Source organism: Drosophila mauritiana, chromosome 3L (assembly GCF_004382145.1).
Source record: "Drosophila mauritiana strain mau12 chromosome 3L, ASM438214v1, whole genome shotgun sequence".
Taxonomy (NCBI): domain Eukaryota; kingdom Metazoa; phylum Arthropoda; class Insecta; order Diptera; family Drosophilidae; genus Drosophila; species Drosophila mauritiana.
In genome coordinates, this window is record NC_046669.1 from 15616835 (window position 1) to 15634364 (window position 17530).

The following is a 17530-nucleotide window of genomic DNA, read 5'->3' on the forward strand; positions in this document are numbered from 1 at the left end:
ATACCTGAAATATAACTTTTCAAGGATTTTAGAATTTGTTCTAGTGGTTTTTTTCTTTATTTAAATAAAGTTGCAATAAAAATAAAGTTTCAGTAAAATGATTTAAAATATTCATAAAGCACCTGGTGACCATGCCACACCACTGACCTTCGTCAATTGAGAGCAATGCAATTATGAATCCCGGCTGGAAGAAATTAGAGATGCTCGCTCCGCCCGCTGATGGATGAGAAATGCTGCTGCCGACTGGAGTTTGGATGCTGGATTCTGGATGCTGGAGCCTCGGCGCACCTGTTGCGTTTCCCACAGCGAGCGGCCGCTTTGGTTTTTCGCAAAATAAAGATGAAGAAACGCCGGAGAACAGTTGCGCAGCGGATCCTGAAATCGGGCAAAAGGATCAAAGGACGTGACCGTGACTGGGCCGAACCGATAATAAAGTTGTGCATTAAATGAAATTTTAATTGCTTATCGGCGACCGGCGATCCGGGAGCCCATCTGTTGGGATTAGAGCGGCCGAATGGCCGACTCGATTGATGTCAAGCGATCGGTCGGTCGGCGCTTTGAAGATTATGCCCAAAGTTATGAGGCTGAGGTAGAGACTCTGTATTCCAGGTGCTCCGTTCTCCAGGTGATCGGATCGGCCTATGCGAAATTATATAGCTCAGCAGCGGTGGTAGCGATGTAGCAGCTTTAACTACGCAGTGCCTGTCGCTTCCTCGCCGTCCTCTTTCTCGTCATCGTCATCGTCATCATCCTCATCATCATCATCATCGTCATCATCTTCCGCTGGGGCATCGCATCAGCTGGCGCTGCTGCTTGTTGCTTGCTGCTTGCTATTTGCTGCATGCGGCAGAAGATGAAACGCGGCGGCAACACTTTGATGCGGCCAAGATCAAAGCCGCCGATTGTTTACATAATAGTGGCCTTTGAAACGGAACAATAGAATGCCAGGATCAAAGACACCGACCAGTTTACCCGGTTAGTGCGCTTAAGCGAAATGAATGTCCATGTCCGTCCGCCCGTGATCTGTTTTTCCTGGCCCCACACCGCAAGAAAATGTTTGCTTTTTTGGAGCAGTAAAAATAAAAAAAAGTCATCATCAACAATTGCCATCTAGTTTTCAGTATTTTAAATTTTTAAACAAGTTAGCTAAAATTTTTGATTAATTAATTTTGGACAAAGGTTTTTCCCAGTGTAGTAAAAGTAGCACACCTTGCTGGGGTTGGAAACATCACCGCTTTGCGTGCTGCGGTAAAGTAAAGTTTTTAGGCGAACGACGAAAATAATACAAATTGTTTTTGACACTTATCAGAATACATGGGATTTGTGACTTTCGTTTAAAAGAAACCATTTTATTGTATTCCATAATTAAGAGTTACATTAATTTAAAAAATATATAAATTCCAGTTTACAACATAGTTTATAGTCTTTCTATTTTAGATTTTTTCTTATACTGTTTTATAATTTTTGTTGCAGTTCTTGTTGCTACAATAAATATATCTACATATTTTATATAAAAGTTTAGAAAATTTAAAGTATCATTAAAAATATAAAAGCACTATTAGAATCTATGATAGCAAGATATAAACAAATCATTAAAATTTTAATGCAACAATTTGTTCTTACCTAACTTTTATTAACAATATATTAACATTAAAATATTTTGTTAATGCCACAATATTTTACGGTGCAGTAAAAGTAGCACTCATCACAGCCAGATGATCATCCCGATGGCAAAATCGTCATGGAGTGTCTTTGAATTTGTGCTGCTGTAATTGCTGCTGTTGCAGCAGCCGAAGGAGTTGCAACTGCAACTGCGACTGCAACTGCTGCTGCTGATTGCGCGTCAAATGTTTATGGCATTCATCGCGTGCTGGCGGCGTTTTAATTGCTGGAACGGCACAAGCGCCAAGTGGCTGGTAGATGGTAGATGGCCACGCTGCGTATGAGCAATGCGAGCATCAATAATCTCCCGAGATGCTGCCGCCGCCGTTGTCGCATAATAATTGCGTGTACTTAATGCATAAATATTGCACTGAATCGGACTGGTCGACCGGGTCGGCTCCTTTCTATTTGCCACTTTTAAGTTTGCCGCCGCCGTCGCCGCCAGTTGGACATCATTTTTTCAGGCGCTGTTTTGTTTTTCTCATTTTTCTCTCCTTGCCATCTTCCTTTAGGCCTACAATTTCTATTGAAGCAGCGCTGCGGCGGCGGCGAACAGCTAAAATCAATTTGGTCAGTGATAAAATTTTTCGCAAAAGCGAATCAATTTTATGCTTGTGCCGTGGTGTCGTTGAGGCGGGGGTAAATCGTAAAAAGTATTTCGATTTCGGGGCCAAATACGGCAAAAATCAAAAGGCCCAAAAACAAAAAAAAAAGATTTTTTAATGATCTCTTATTAATTGAGTTTGCTTTATAGAAGAAGAAGAGTGTGGCAAGGGTCTGCTGCCGGAACGGGGAATTCGCCTTTAGATTTACAATTAGATAAAAGTCGCTGGCTACTTTATTGAGATTTTATGTCTTTAAGCCGCATCCAAGCTGCCGAATGTCCAGGGCCATATCAAAATTGCTCCGTTTCCACGAAATGCCGACAGCCATAAAACACCAAATGACCCAGCCAAAAACAAAAAAAAAAAAATAAAAGGGAAAACAATAAAAGCATATATATGCGATGAGCGAATTATGAGAGCTTGCATTATAATTGCAATTACACTAAATTAGCATTAACCGAGCAAAACGGAAAAAAGAGGCGCAGTCAAAAAACAAAAGACTTAGGCAACGAACTCGAGCGAGAAGACCAGAAGCGCGTTGAGTTTCATTTCGGCATTCGATTAAGCAGATCAAAGGGAACCTTAATACCCTTATTAACAAGTAGCTGCTGCTGTTGCTGCTGCTGTTGCTGCTGCTACCGTCGCTGCCACTGCCACCGCCTCTCCGTTGGCGTCGCAGTTGCAGCGCTGCCCGCGATTCTCTCAAATTGCATTGCCCTGCAGTTTATTATTAGTTTTGTTATTATTTTGCGTATTCTAAACAAAAACGCAGTACCGCCGCGAACCGAGAGGCGAGGCGAGAGCACGTGAGAGAGCGAGAGCAACGACGTCGACCGCAGCAGCGAAGGCGGCAGCGGCAGCGGCAGCGGCGGTAGCAGAGCGGCAACAGCAACTTCGGCACTTCCACAGCGCAAGGTAAAAATTTCATTCCGTGGCGAGCATTCGACGTGAGCGGACGTTTTGAGCGCGTGTGCCGTGCCGCAGATAACGAAACATCGCAGTGCTATCACCAGAATTGAAAACAGAATCGCATCAAATACATTATACTTCACAGTTGAATGACGAGAAATCAGAAAAGAAAAAATCCCCCGCCCATTTATAAAAAAATCAAAATCACAAGTTGATAAGTGCCAAAACAAAAATCAATACCGATCGCATACAATGCAGCGCCCCAAAAAGTGCTCAAAACTGTGCTGAACAAATATTATAAAAAAAAATAACAAAATAAGCAAAACAAACAACAGAAAATCTATATTTAATCTATACTATATCTATGTGTAATCGAATCGAAAATGGCAGTCGAACAAATTGATAAAATGGCAGCTAAAGCCGGAGAAGCTACAAATAAATGGATTAAGCCACAGCAGGTGAGTTATCAAAAGCGAACGCCGCAATACGGTAGCCCCACAAATGAAATATGAAGCTGCTGCGAAATATTATCAAAAAATAAATAAAAATGAATATAATCGAAAGAGCGGCGGGGGGATATCAAAAGCTGCCGCTTAAGCTGAAAACCCAAAAAATACAGTAGCACGTCAATTAAAATTAATAGCTTCCGACTTAAGCCGCTGGCCAGGTTGTGAGAACCCGGTTGAGAAAACACCGAAAACTGAAAACCCTCTACGGCTTTATTTACGACATTTGCATAGTCGGCTCGAAATCAATTTGAAAATCCTTTGCAAGGGCATAAAAAACGAGATTAAATTTGCCTGCGTGCGCAAAAAGCCACAGAAAAGGCGGAAAACAAAAACAGCAAAGAAAAATAAGTTGCAGATTGGCGATGGGTTGGGGTTGGGGGGCAGGGGTAGTCGGCTGGTGCGGATGGGAAGAAAACAAAAAGGCCGACAGAAATGAGCGGGGAATGGGTCTTTAAGTGTAGCTAACCAAAAACCCTCATCAGCAGCAGCAACAACAAAGTGCAGGCCGCCTTCGTGCGCCCCACTTCGCTCCAAACTGGAGATCCCCCCACATCCCCAGATCCTCACATCCCCATAGCCATGCCACAGCCACATCTACTCCACTCCTCGGCCGTAGTAGCTACTGTTTTCAAAGTTAAGATCAATGAGTGCGACGACGATGCCTTGGGTTTTTGTAGTTGGCCCGAACTGCACGGCAAACAATTTTATTGGTTATATAAAAGTAGAGGGATTTTCAGTAATCTGAATAGCTTGCTGATCATTTCCTGCAGCTTTGTCTTGAACTTTAAGGTGTTTAAGGTATAAAAAACTTAAACACAGACTGCTAAACGTTTTAGATCAAATCAGTCAGCAGAATACGTATATATACCATATATATATAAATTCTGTGTCAATTGATTTTAGTTACTTAACTATTAGCTAGTACAACTTCTAATAAAAAATAGATTTCATTTAATGCTTCGATTACATTAATCCCTTTATTAACTGACCACTCTGCTTTAGAAACTATGAAAATCATATTAATGTTAAAGATCCCCCAAAATTTCTCTCGGTGCACTGCTGGCCAGCTTCGATCTGCTTTGCAACATGCCGCAAACATACACGAGTCCATGGGCGGCAAAGTACAAAGCCGAAAACGGCACGGGTTTAGCGCGCTCGGAGTAAAAAGCGATCAGCGGGCAGCAAGCGGTAAAGGCGACCGCTTGGCAGACGTGCGCACATCCACAGATACAGATACTCAGATACAGATACAGATACAAACACAGATGCAGATACTCAGATCAGGCCGGTCTAATAACGCTGCTGTTGGCACTGGCTACACGTTTCGGCGGCTTCGCTTTTGTTGTTGCCGCTCCACTACCGCTTCATACCCATACCCATACCCATATACCCCTTCGGATTCCCATTCCCATTCCCGCTGGCCTGCGGCTTCATTTGAGGCTGCTTCCGAATTACCTGCGCCTTTGCCATGCCAGCAATGCAGTAGCAACAGCAGCCACTGCGTTATTTCCCTGCCATAAAAAGTATTAAATTGCCGCAAACAGGTGTATTTTTATGCCCGCCAGGCGGAGGAAAATAACTGAAACCATAAGGGGCGGAGCGTTCTGGTTTCGGGAACTGCAATTATGAGCGCCTAGGCCCGTGGCTTTAACTATTCTAAACATTACATTACAACGACAACAGCAAAAAGCGCAATTCAGGTCACAAACGCTGAACAAATCAATCTTTTACAGCTGGCCAGGATTAGGCAGGTAAAAGTGGGAAAGTTAGCAAATTACCATGGAAAATTAGCACGCAAAGTTATGCAGTGCGAAAAACCATAAAGATGACTAAGTGTGGATTGTTCTCAAGTTATATAATAATTTTAAAATATTAATTTAATAATTTAAGCGAAACATAAACAAATAAACATATTTTCCTGGAAATATTATACTATATAATCATAGTTATTTGGTAAATTTGAAAACATAGATACTTTAGTTTCTAATATTAATAAATTTAATTTTAAATATTAATAAATATTACTATTGTTTTCTGGATTCCCCGTACAATCGCTTACATTTTGGCATTACTTTTTTTTTAATTTTTAATTTTATTTGTTAAGAGCGCGCTCTCTTTCGTAACGATTCTGGTTACGCGCGCAAACTGAAGGCAATTGTAGCCGGCAAACAACAGAGAGACCGGGACAGAGACAGCGATATGGGTGGGGTGAAAGAGACGGGGCAACGCAAATCAAACAAACTGGCAGCAGGAACCACAACAACAACAACAGCAAATAAAACAATAACAACAATAACAAGAACAACAAGTGCCATGAGAACGGCAACGGAAGTTTATTTATGCCCCAGACCGCTGTTTGTTTAAGCGTATTGCGATAAGCTGCGAGTGACTGAAAAAGCGCTCGTCCGTTTGTAGTTGTTGTTGCTGCTTATGGTATTGTTGTTGCTGCTGCAAGTGCGCCAAGAATAACAACAACAACAATGGCAGCGAACTGGAGCTGCCTCCACTTTTCCGATCGTAGCGACGACGGCCTCCCTTTGATTTGGACAAGGTCGTTATGGATTGTGCTTAGATAATTCAAAGTACAGGCAAGCCTCGCTAAGTCAAACAAATAGCAGAAATTATTCAAAAATTATTTATTTTTTGTATGTATGTTAGAATATTTGTAAACTATTTTTATTTATAAATATTACTCATTTTAAAGCATATTGTTTTAAAGTTAAGATCTCAACTTAGGTATATTTGTATATTTGTATGGTCCATGGAATGACAAATTATAACTGAAATATCTGAATAATTGACATTAATTTATATCAGCCATTGCAAATATGGTTTAATCTATTTGAAATCGAATCAACTTTCACGAATTGCCATAACTCGCAATCCCTAAGCTAATGCAAATGGCAATTCGATTAAAAACACTTAAAAGGGGCGCACATTTGCAGTCAATTGCCACCGCAATCGAATCAAATCAATTCAAGTCACAACGGGGCGTATACTCGATACTAATAAATGAAAAATAAAAAAAAACCATGCATATAAAGAACGCTTAGCGCCATCGCGTCGCAAACGCGAGCGAGTATTTGCAGCAATTAATAAAAACTGACAATATAATCGGTGCGACAAGTAGTTGGCTGCCAGCCAGCAACCCAGACATTCGAATCGAATAAAATCGAATGGAATCGCTCCTTTGTCGGCTTCGCCAGTCGGCAAGGGAGAGGGGTAGGTGTATGAGTTAAAAAAAGGTGGAAAAAAGAAGAAAATAAGGCAAAATATTAATAAGCAGTGCCCGCAATTAATAGCGCAACTTAAGACTCTATATAGGGTAATTAAGCGGCGCTTGTGAACATTTTTCCTTTGGCCACGCCGCCTCTGTTTTTGTTTTCTGTTCGTCGGCGCTGCCGTTTTCCTTCGTTTTTTTTTTTATTTTGTTATTATTATTATTTCCCCCCCACAACAGGTAAACAACAAGTGCAACGTACGCTCACCCGTATCTCTAGGTGTATCTGTATCTGTATCTGTATCTGTTTCTTTGCCGGTGTTTACTCAAACGTAAATCCGCGCACGCACACGTGAAATCTTTTTATTTGTATTTATCTTACTTGTTTTTTGTTGGTTTTTTGTTGTTTTTTTTTTTTGTTGGTGGTTCATTGTGACCGCAGTTGGCGCAGTTGAACTAATCAACAATGGAAACTACTCATCTGGTGCTGAGGAGCGAGCTCTTGTCAATTTCGTTGTTTGGCGGCAAACATCAGACGGCGAGCGGCTAAGACGACCCGAAAAATATCCAAACCTGTTGTGTAAGCGAAGTGCAGAGTGGAAAAATCTCAAGGAGATGGGGTGAGAACTAGAAGAATGGGGCGGCAAGTTAGGTCTGAAAAAGCGGGCAATGGAAGTACTTCCTAAAAAGTATACATAACCAAAACAAGATTTGTTAGCAAAAAAGAAAACTATACCTTTATAATTCCGCAATAATAATAATTGATTTAAATTTGTATTTTAAACGCAACAAATTGATGGCTTTCATAAATCAAGCTTGCGCACATCTTAATCGAAATTTATAAAGCATACTGTCAAATAAAATCAATTCACCATTATTAAAACGTTATCAACTTGGGCATTTGTCAATGATTTTGTTAAACCAAATTTATCTGAATTCCTGCATTTTGCATAATTCATTTGAACCGAGGAGGGGAACCAGATTGTTGGGTTTATAAATACATAAGTGGCAAAACCACCGATATATATGGATATATTTTAATGACGGCTAGCCGGCTACCGTTAGTACCACTTTGCATTCGAATTGAGTTGGCCCAAACGAAATTATACTTTGTAGGCCTTTGGCCAATATAATTGCTAGCGTTTCTTGTTGCTCTTGTTGTTGTTTCGTTTCGTGTTTGTGTCATTTGCATTTCGCTGTCTGCAAATTGTCGTGGCTGGCGGCAACGAATCGGCAGGAATCGGCGGACTTCAAAGGCCCTGTATAAACATTGATTGAAGATTTCTTTACGATTTCTGAATGGTTATTTATGCGGAGGCAAGACCGTAGACAGAATTGACAGACTGACACACTGAGACACTAAAATCGTTGCCCGTGCTGTCGGCAAATGTGTTTTGTTGTTCTTATTGTTATTGTCTTATTTACAAATTGCTGGAAAATAGCTAAACAAAAACCCCAACTCGAACTCGAAGTCGAGAATCAGCGAAACGACGAAGCAAATCGCCAGATAGCTCATTTGATTGATGTGTGTAAGAGAGAGAAAAAGAAACGGGGTGAACATGAGGGAAAAGGAAACAACGAGGCGACCTTAAGTTCAAAGCCAAGAACTGGTGATTACCACGCGTCAGCGGCCATGACATTGTCAAATTGAAATTTGTTTGACTGGCCCACGGGGCGTATGATTAACAACAATTTCTTGCCATGTTTGACTAAATACCTTAAGGTTGTCTCTCCTCGCTGCTCTCTATGTAAAAACCAAAAACAACAAGAAATCTACCAAAAAAAAAAAAAAATGAAGACAAAGGGAAAGGTGGGGGAAAACAACACAACGAAACGGCAGGCGGCAAAAATTTCTTTGATCTTATCGCAAAGCTTCTTGCTCGCATTTTGATCAAAGCAAGTTTTCCGCCAAAAACACACACACACACACACACTATGGGTCACGTGAGAGAGCCGTGAGTGATTTGGCCCAAACAGAGAGCAGCATCTCTTCCCTCATCTCAGCCATGTATTGTTAACTTTGTTCACTGTGAACCCACACTAAAAGCAATTCTCTTTGCCGCTCTTTTCTCCATCAGCCGCTGCTAACGCTTCTGCTGCTCTTGGCCACGTTTAGTCAGCTGCCGGCCGTGTGCAGCAGCAGCATCTTGGATGCAGCGAGTCTGCAGGAGAAGGATCCATTGAGGGACACCAGCATGAACATGATCCAGCGCAACTACATGGTGATGCACTCGGCCAGCGGCTCCGGTGATCACAGCCGCTCCCTGAAGCGCGCCAATCTGGCCAACACGAGCATCACCTGCAACGATGGCAGCCATGCCGGCTACTATCTGCGCAAGCATCCCAGCTCCAAGAAGTGGATCGTTCTGCTCGAAGGTGGCTGGCACTGCTTCGATGTGCGCTCGTGCCGCTCCAGATGGATGCGACTGCGCCACCTAATGACCTCCTCCCAGTGGCCAGAGACGAGAGATGGTGAGTCTGATACAAAAATAAATTAAATAACAACGGATTGTAATTATTTCATTCTTCGTTTTCCAGTTGGAGGCATTCTATCGCCCCATCCCGAGGAGAATCCCTACTGGCACAATGCCAACCATGTGCTCATCCCGTACTGCAGCAGTGATTCGTGGTCGGGAACGCGAACGGAGCCGGATACCAGCGATCGGGAGAACAGTTGGCGGTTCATGGGAGCCCTGATCCTGCGCCAGGTGATCGCCGAGCTGATTCCCGTGGGATTGGGTCGTGTGCCGGGTGGCGAACTGATGCTCGTTGGCTCATCGGCTGGTGGCCTGGGTGTAATGCTCAACTTGGATCGCATTCGAGACTTTCTGGTCAACGAGAAAAAGCTACAGATCACAGTGAGAGGAGTGAGTGACTCGGGTTGGTTCCTGGACAGAGAGCCATACACGCCGGCGGCAGTGGCCTCCAATGAGGCAGTGCGTCAGGGTTGGAAGTTGTGGCAGGGCTTGCTGCCCGAGGAGTGCACCAAAAGTTATCCCACGGAGCCATGGAGGTGTTACTACGGTTACCGACTATATCCGACTTTAAAAAGTAAGTTGTCTGTGACTTGAAGAGATTTTAGACTTTATTTAACCCATATTTTCTCCTCCAAACAGCTCCGCTTTTCGTTTTCCAATGGCTTTTCGACGAGGCCCAAATGCGAGTGGATAATGTTGGAGCACCCGTAACGCCGCAGCAATGGAACTACATCCACGAAATGGGCGGCGCCCTGAGATCCTCGCTGGACAATGTGAGCGCAGTGTTTGCACCCAGCTGCATAGGTCATGGGGTGCTCTTCAAACGGGATTGGGTCAATATCAAGATCGACGATATATCCCTGCCCTCGGCGCTGCGCTGTTGGGAGCACTCAACGCGCAGCCGGCGTCATGACAAGCTCAAGCGTTCCACGGAGCCATCGACGGCGGTCGCGCATCCAGCACATGCCAATAACCAAAGACACCAGCGACACCGTCAGCGGCTGCAGCGCCAGAAGCAGAACAATGTGGCCCAATCTGGAGGGCAGCAGCGTAAGCACAATCACCTGAGCAAGGAGGAGCGAGAGGAGCGGAAACGATTGCGTCAGGAGCAGCGACAGAGGCGGAAGCAACGCCGTCGCCAGCAGCAGCAAAAGAAGGCCAATGGCGGGCAGGAGCATCGGAATAAGAAGGACAACAGCCCCAAGTCGAACAATGGCAATGATCAGCGGAAACAGCGAAGGCGCCAGCAATTGACAGCCGAGGAAAGGCAGGAGCAGCGCAAGCGACGCAGGAAGGCGCAGCAGCAGCAGATGAAAATGCAGCGGGAACAGCCGGCGGCGGGAGTTTTCCTGGAAGCGAGTGCGCCCCAGAAGACACGCTCCTCCAACAACGCCTCCGCGGGCACAAAGTCCAAGAAGCGACATCGCGTACCGCGAGTGCCGGAGAAATGCGGTCTCCGTCTGCTGGAACGCTGCAGTTGGCCGCAATGCAATCACTCCTGTCCCACGCTCACGAATCCCATGACCGGCGAGGAGATGCGCTTCCTCGAGCTGCTCACCGCCTTTGGCTTGGACATCGAGGCGGTGGCCGCCGCTCTGGGAGTCGATATGCACACGCTCAACAATATGGAGCGCACCGAGTTGGTCAACATGCTCACCCAGCAGGCCAACTAGGCTCACCAAATACCCTGTACCCTCTAGGGGGGATTCGAAAGTGGGCATGCAAATCGTAGGAGAAGGAAATACTTAAGGGATTTTATGCAAAATTTCTAAGTTTCTAACAAAAATTGACTTTTTAACTCTGACAAGTTAGTTTAAAAAGCTTGAATATTTTTCAAGCTACACAAAAGTTTTGAACCTTAACGATGTTAGCTATTCTTTAAATCATTTATAAGAAGTCCTTATTTTTAGTTTATATTATTTTCGAAAAAAGAGTACCCTACGATTTGCTCGCACTTTTTGGAGGTCCATAGAACTCGAGCCACCCTACTGTAAATAGGCGCCCTGTATATATATAGTTCGTAGGTGGGGCCGCTCTGTACATATTACATAATACCACCCAAAAAAAAAAAACACACTCACATTAGAGGAGACAACTCCAATTCCTAGAACACACCAAGAAGAAAAGACATGCGCATAGTACCCAGTAATTAAGCAGAATTTATTTATAGTCCTACTCGAACTGCAACTCCTATTCGTATTCGTATTCGTACTCGTACTCGTATTCACATTCACATTCGCCACATTTATTCATTCGCATTCTGCAATCATAATCAAAGAAATGAAATCTGCTTAACGAGAAACTAAACACAAATGCAACCACAAGACTGTTTTTATGTTTTTTTTACATATATGTATACATATATATTGATAAATAGCATAGTTTACATAGATATGGTATGCTTAATGAACGTAAATGTTTATGTAATTTATTTGATAATTTATGGCCCGTTTAGGATTTTACTTGTGTGTGGAATCTAGACTGTTTCAAATGCCGCACGCATATGATTATTATTTTTTTATGTATTTTTTTTTATATATACATTTATTTTGTACCTACCTCAGATCAGTAAGAATGAATGAAATTGATAAACAGCTGCCTTCACATATCATTGCGTACCTGTGCAACGAAAATCAAATACTTAATGCTTAACTTAATACCGCCCGCATTCCGTTAAATAAATGAAATAAAAGAAGGAAATAAATAAATACAATAGGTAACCAGAAGCGAAGTGAACAAATCGAATAAATAATTGTAGCAATGTTTGTAAAGAATTTCTAGATAAGCGAGAATAAATCGCACACAAATTAACTATTTAAATCTAGTAACTTATGCTAAGCCTGTACAGAACTGGTTGAAGTTTAGCCCTAAGAATTGTTGTACTTAAACTTAGTGATAATCATTAACGTAATGCAATTCGCAAGCTTATTAGCTTTTGTTAGCGTTGTTCAAATGAACTGGTTATCATTTTCAAAAGATGAAATCGACAATATTTGAAACAGGAAACCAATCCAATAAACCCGAGAAAATAATTAAACGCAAACTCCGTCTAACTGTCTATTTATTTATATACACTACTTTTTATATATTTAAGCTATTTCATCTTGGTCGTCGACAGCCTTCACATAAGGCTTTTGTGCACCAGCGATTATCATTGCCACCACATCCCAGGTAATTCAATTGTGTGCAGTTTTTTGTCAGTGCATTGTAGTGCCACATGTTTTTGTTGGCCGATTTCTTGCACTTGCTTTTGCGATTGTTACCGCCATCCAGATTCCCGGCACACTTTGAATCCTCTAAACAAAAAAAAAAAAGATTCGAAATATAATCCCTGAGTATACTTGGTGTTAAAAACTACTTACTGGGCTTCCCCTTGCATCGAGTTACTCCAGTTACATTCGCAAAAAGGCAAACCGTCATAACTACGGCGATGAGAATCAAAGTGCCTTTCCGCATTTTGGCCACAAACTTGCATTCGTGATTTACGATTTTAGAATAAGACATTAACTTGGCTGGCGCGCCCTTTATAAAGTCCAGTGCTAAAAATATTTATATCAACTTTATTTTTAGCATGCGATTGTTTTATACAAAAGCTGCACGTGCTTGTAATAATAGTCTTTTTATAATTCGAAGAACAATTATTTAATACTTCTCCTTAACGTAAGTAAAGACTTTCGGGCTTAAAAGATTTCGTTGGCTAACAAGTTGAATAAACTCAAATTACTTATATACTTTTGTTATATAAATAATCAGAGAGATTCTAAATATATCTTTACGTCAATAGATAAGAGTTAAAATATCGATATTATCGATCATATTTAAATTCTGCTATCAAATTAAATGTCTAATTACATCAGATTTTAATTAGTTGTCTTGTCAACTTTTTCACAGTGATTATATTAATTAAATAATAACTAACTTTGATAATAACCAAATTTTTAAGTCAATGATCTTATAATTCATCACTGCTTTTAGGCTGAACTTTAATAATAATCTTCACTATATAAATAATGAGATTCGCACTTATGGAAATCATTTCAAATCGCCGGACAATGAATTTCCTTTTAATTCTCGCTTTTTTCACACTGAATGTGGCCTTTGCCAACTCGCAATTCATGCTCGATTGAGTAAGTCAAATACATTTCTAGTAATTATGAAATTTTAAAAAATATATTATACAAAATAATACGATTCAGCGGGTCCTCCGTCATGTTCTGGATCTAGAAACATTAGAACTGCGCTTGGATTGCGATGTGCCCTGAACTTCATGCAAACAAACAAAGTTAAGGATGCATCTTCGAAATATTCTACAAATTCATTTGAAAAACTTTATTAATATACAAACTAAGTTCAAATCTGGAATGCAGAGTTTACTTTTATCACTCAATTGTTTTTAAAAGTAGCACACTTATGCGCTTTATAAATAACTAACAAAGGAAGCAGCAAACTAATGAAATTGAGCACAGTTTTAAAAGTGCAAATCTAGGACAAGCTCCAATTAAGCCATTGTTTTTATAGAAATTGCAACCTTTTTGTACATTTTCCTATAAATGCCTAAGAACTCGAATGGCGGAACAGTTTTCATCGAACACCCAACCACAAGTGAGGTATTCAGAATGAAGTTCCTATTGATCATGGCCTGCCTAACTCTGTGTGTGGCCTCCATAAATGCCCAGATATGCCAAGGTCGTCCAGGTAAGTAAGAAGATATAGGGATTTCCGAGACATCCTTTCAACCACGGCCACGTATTAAGTCTTTCAGCTATGCACTGGCGGCAGGGATGAAGGCAATCGCAATGGAAGATTTTGCGGCTTGACCGCCCAGAATGGCATGTGGTTCTATAATAGCCGGAGCAGAAGATGCGAAAAGATGAACTATCGCGGCTGTGGCGGCAATGGCAATCGCTATTGCAAAGTGGAAGATTGCAATCGGTGCAGGCGATAAACTCGTACATTTTGAATTTATTACACTAAATTTGAACATCAAACAATCGAATAAAAGCAGAAAATAAAAAAGTTAAAAACCAGCAGTTTCAAGATTCAGTCTTACAAGCAACTCAAGCAACTTAAAATGAATCTGTGAAAGTATCTCCTAGTTTCTTGTATCGTAATAAATGTTTTGTATAATGTTGCTTGTCCCAACTATGTAATTTCCATTTGAAATACTCTCTCGGGTCAAACGATCTGAAAGCTCAGTATGCGATTAAAGGCGTTGCGGGGGCGAAAATGGTTGATTCAATTGTCGCCGGCTAACGAGATACATATGTGGAAATGCACGGATGAGAAATGTATCTCAATTCGCCTCAATTCGGCGCTGGATGCCGAGCAAACAACACGCCAAATCTATTATTCAAAGTGCACGTAATTTCTAATTGAGTGTCAAGTTTAGAGATGATAAAAGAGTATATATTTTTGGTGCCTTTGCTGCAGTCAATTCTTTTGATTGGCTCCCTTGAAGGTAAGTATTACTCACTAGTATCTTTGCCTTAATCTTAGTCTTAGTTTCACGTAAGCTTCGTCTGTATATCTCACTTTGCCATTGATTTCAGCGGGCTGTCCTGTTTACCTCACCATTTCGCTGACGGGCAAAACCCTGCAGGACACCTTTCTCGAGATCAACTGGGGCCCGAACTGCTATGGACCACCCCAGTGGGTGGGTATCTACAGCCAGGATCCGGCCATCTCCAACTTTCAGCCCGATTTACGCATCAATGGAATTTTCAACACAACCGGCAAGATGCTGACGCCCATCAAGCTGGGCAAGCTTCGTTTTCCCGGTGGCTGGAATAAGAAAGATAGTAGCGATCAGCCGGCAACGCAATATCTCAAGGGCAAGTGCCTGCCACACTATGTGGCCAGCTACAATGGCACCGAGCTGCTCACGGTGGATTGCCTCAAGATACAGCCCAATTGGATGGGCCAGATCAAGGACATCAATCGAATGGCGCTGAAGGACATCTTCCTGCCCGGCACACATGCCTCGGCGGCCGTCTTGGGCTTCAGCTCCAGTAAGTCCAATTCGATACTGGTCAGGGATTACCTGGTGGCCCAGCAGCTCGATGTTTGGTCGCAGCTGGTCTTTGGCATTCGTTATCTCGATTTTAGCATAGGGTAAGTACTAACAGCAATTATTATTTTTATTATTAATTTTATTAATTATTAATTTCCATCTGCAAGATACAAGAACATGAACACCGACAATGATGCCGATAATTTCTGGATAGCCAACGAGAACATGCTGATTACACCACTACTCACAGTTCTGCGTGATGTTCGTCAGTTTGTTAAAAGATCTGGCGAAGTGTTAGTTCTGGATTTCAGTAGTTTTCCCATTGGCTTTTACAAACACCCAGAGATCTACAGCTCGCTATTCCGGCTGATTCGCCAGGAGCTGGGCGATGAGGTCTATCGGCGTAATGTGGGCAAGGACGAAAACTGCGCCAATCGAAATTTCAGCGAAATACTGCTGCAAAAGAGGCATCTGGTGATACTATTTCCCACGCAGGAGCTGCCCTATCCGGAGAAAGGTATGTAATGATCTTTCAATTTAAAAATATTTTTCAAAAACCATATTCGTCAAAAACCTTTCCAGAATCGAACATGCTCTGTCCGCCGTGGCAGCGCTTTAGCACCAGCTTTATGAATATCTCTCAAACTCTGGACTATATGCGTCTGTTGTTCAGCAGGAAGCCGGATTCTCCAGTTCGGAATGTTGGCTGGATATTCACGGCGGTGAGGAGCATGGAGCAGACACTGAACGCCCACCAATTGCAGACCGCCAAGGAGCGGGCGGCGGTGCTGAATCCCAAGATAAATAAGTGGCTAAAAGGACCTTGGGGCAATAATGCCAATGTGGTTTCCATGGACTACTTTAGCAATACGAATATCGTGGATCTGGCCATTCAAGTCAATTCGCACAAGGCCTTTATCATGGCTAACCGCGATTATGTAAATTTGGAAATATTTAACTTGTTCTAAAATGTATAATACTATAGATAACTGCTTCAGTAATAGATATATTAATGAAAATAACACACAACTAGGAGTAATTTAGCTCAGTGTTAACTGAGCGTACGTTTTAAGAAGGTTGGCACCCCTTGTAACTTACTCATCAACCAATTTGTCAATGTGCTATTAGCCAGTACACGAACCGATTGAAAAACATTTAAGACACGAACCAAGCCCATACAGTTGCGTAAAATTATCGATTAAAGTCGAAATTAGGATGACAGCTGCGAATGAACGTTATTTTCAAATTGTAACATATTTCTTCATCTACAATCCTGTAATATGAAAGACAATTGAATTCATTAATTTCTGAACCTAGTTCTCAAACATGTTTTATAAAATACACATGGCAAGTAAACGCAGTTAAATGTTAATTAACAAAGGTAATACCCATTTTTGTTATTTCTAAAGCTCTTCGGTAGACTTTTTAGTTAAGTTTAGCTGTAGTGTAGTTCGTGCTTTCCCACATAAATTGAGTCAATTTTCGCCGGGACCTTCGTGTGTTAATTGAAAACCTCACGCAATCTAAGGTCACCGCCTGACTTTGCGATCGCCAGCAGTTGAATCTAGATCAGCAATTTGCATACTTGATCAGCAATAGTCAAATGCCATTCCAGTTATGATATCTCTCTGATATTTTAAGACTACTAGCAAAAGGTATGTACTTAGAACTGATGACTCAGGCAAATGTTTCATTCATATGGCATTTCGTAATTAGATTTATTTACCTGGAACGTGTGCAATACCAAATGCACATTCATAAGGTGATGCAACCGATAAGTCGCACCTACCCGTTCGCAGGGTATGCAGCACTTCTCACCTTGGCTAATTCGAAACCGGATCTGCATATATATCTATACTATTTGAAATGCGCTGCGAGCTTATCTGATGAGGTGGAAAAAGCTTCACTCCAAATCTGAGCTCCAAAAACAAATACCGCAGTCAAAAACCTGACAGTTCAGCATTCGTACGGCTTGACAAACGGAACAAAGAACGCACTGCGCTTGTAATTGCAGTGGAATACACTTTGTTTAGGCTGGGCGGTGTAGTGATAATGACAAAAGCTTATAAATCCAATGACTGATAAGAGCGTTTACTCAAGTTCATAGTAAAAGATCAGCTCGGCGCTCTGTGGACACT

The 17530-nt window shown here is 41.8% G+C and overlaps 4 protein-coding genes across 4 annotated transcripts; 3 read left to right on the plus strand and 1 right to left on the minus strand.

Annotated features, from left to right (window-relative positions):
• Positions 1-3559: 3559 nt before the first annotated feature.
• Positions 3560-11489, plus strand: LOC117140529 (palmitoleoyl-protein carboxylesterase NOTUM). Its single transcript, XM_033303513.1, has 4 exons — positions 3560-3634; positions 8984-9377; positions 9444-9956; positions 10022-11489. The coding sequence occupies exons 1-4, from the start codon at positions 3560-3562 to the stop codon at positions 11053-11055; spliced, it is 2016 nt and encodes a 671-aa protein (XP_033159404.1). The 3' UTR covers positions 11056-11489.
• Positions 11490-12481: 992 nt separating this feature from the next.
• LOC117141738 (protease inhibitor carrapatin) lies at positions 12482-12865 on the minus strand. Its single transcript, XM_033305358.1, has 2 exons — positions 12745-12865; positions 12482-12678 (listed from the first exon to the last, which is right to left on the minus strand). The coding sequence occupies exons 1-2, from the start codon at positions 12836-12838 to the stop codon at positions 12482-12484; spliced, it is 291 nt and encodes a 96-aa protein (XP_033161249.1). The 5' UTR covers positions 12839-12865.
• A 1133-nt stretch (positions 12866-13998) lies between these two features.
• LOC117141783 (PI-actitoxin-Axm2b-like) lies at positions 13999-14347 on the plus strand. Its single transcript, XM_033305415.1, has 2 exons — positions 13999-14077; positions 14137-14347. Exons 1-2 carry the CDS (start codon positions 13999-14001, stop codon positions 14325-14327), a joined length of 270 nt encoding a protein of 89 aa, XP_033161306.1. The 3' UTR covers positions 14328-14347.
• Positions 14348-14707: 360 nt separating this feature from the next.
• LOC117141662 lies at positions 14708-16738 on the plus strand. Its single transcript, XM_033305252.1, has 4 exons — positions 14708-14840; positions 14932-15493; positions 15560-15909; positions 15975-16738. Exons 1-4 carry the CDS (start codon positions 14774-14776, stop codon positions 16358-16360), a joined length of 1365 nt encoding a protein of 454 aa, XP_033161143.1. The 5' UTR covers positions 14708-14773; the 3' UTR covers positions 16361-16738.
• The last annotated feature ends 792 nt before the right edge of the window (positions 16739-17530 follow it).

Bases quoted from the DNA above. Each gene is read 5' to 3' on its own strand.
- LOC117140529 (XM_033303513.1), top strand. From the start codon at position 3,560: ATGGCAGTCGAACAAATTGATAAAATGGCAGCTAAAGCCGGAGAAGCT. The intron at 3,635-8,983 runs GTGAGTTATCAA...TTTCTCCATCAG, and splicing joins AATGGATTAAGCCACAGCAG to CCGCTGCTAACGCTTCTGCT. The intron at 9,378-9,443 runs GTGAGTCTGATA...TTCGTTTTCCAG, and splicing joins GTGGCCAGAGACGAGAGATG to TTGGAGGCATTCTATCGCCC.
- LOC117141738 (XM_033305358.1), bottom strand. From the start codon at position 12,838: ATGCGGAAAGGCACTTTGATTCTCATCGCCGTAGTTATGACGGTTTGC. The intron at 12,679-12,744 runs GTAAGTAGTTTT...TTTTTTGTTTAG, and splicing joins TCGATGCAAGGGGAAGCCCA to AGGATTCAAAGTGTGCCGGG.
- LOC117141783 (XM_033305415.1), top strand. From the start codon at position 13,999: ATGAAGTTCCTATTGATCATGGCCTGCCTAACTCTGTGTGTGGCCTCC. The intron at 14,078-14,136 runs GTAAGTAAGAAG...CCACGTATTAAG, and splicing joins GATATGCCAAGGTCGTCCAG to TCTTTCAGCTATGCACTGGC.
- LOC117141662 (XM_033305252.1), top strand. From the start codon at position 14,774: ATGATAAAAGAGTATATATTTTTGGTGCCTTTGCTGCAGTCAATTCTT. The intron at 14,841-14,931 runs GTAAGTATTACT...CATTGATTTCAG, and splicing joins TTTGATTGGCTCCCTTGAAG to CGGGCTGTCCTGTTTACCTC. The intron at 15,910-15,974 runs GTATGTAATGAT...AAACCTTTCCAG, and splicing joins GCTGCCCTATCCGGAGAAAG to AATCGAACATGCTCTGTCCG.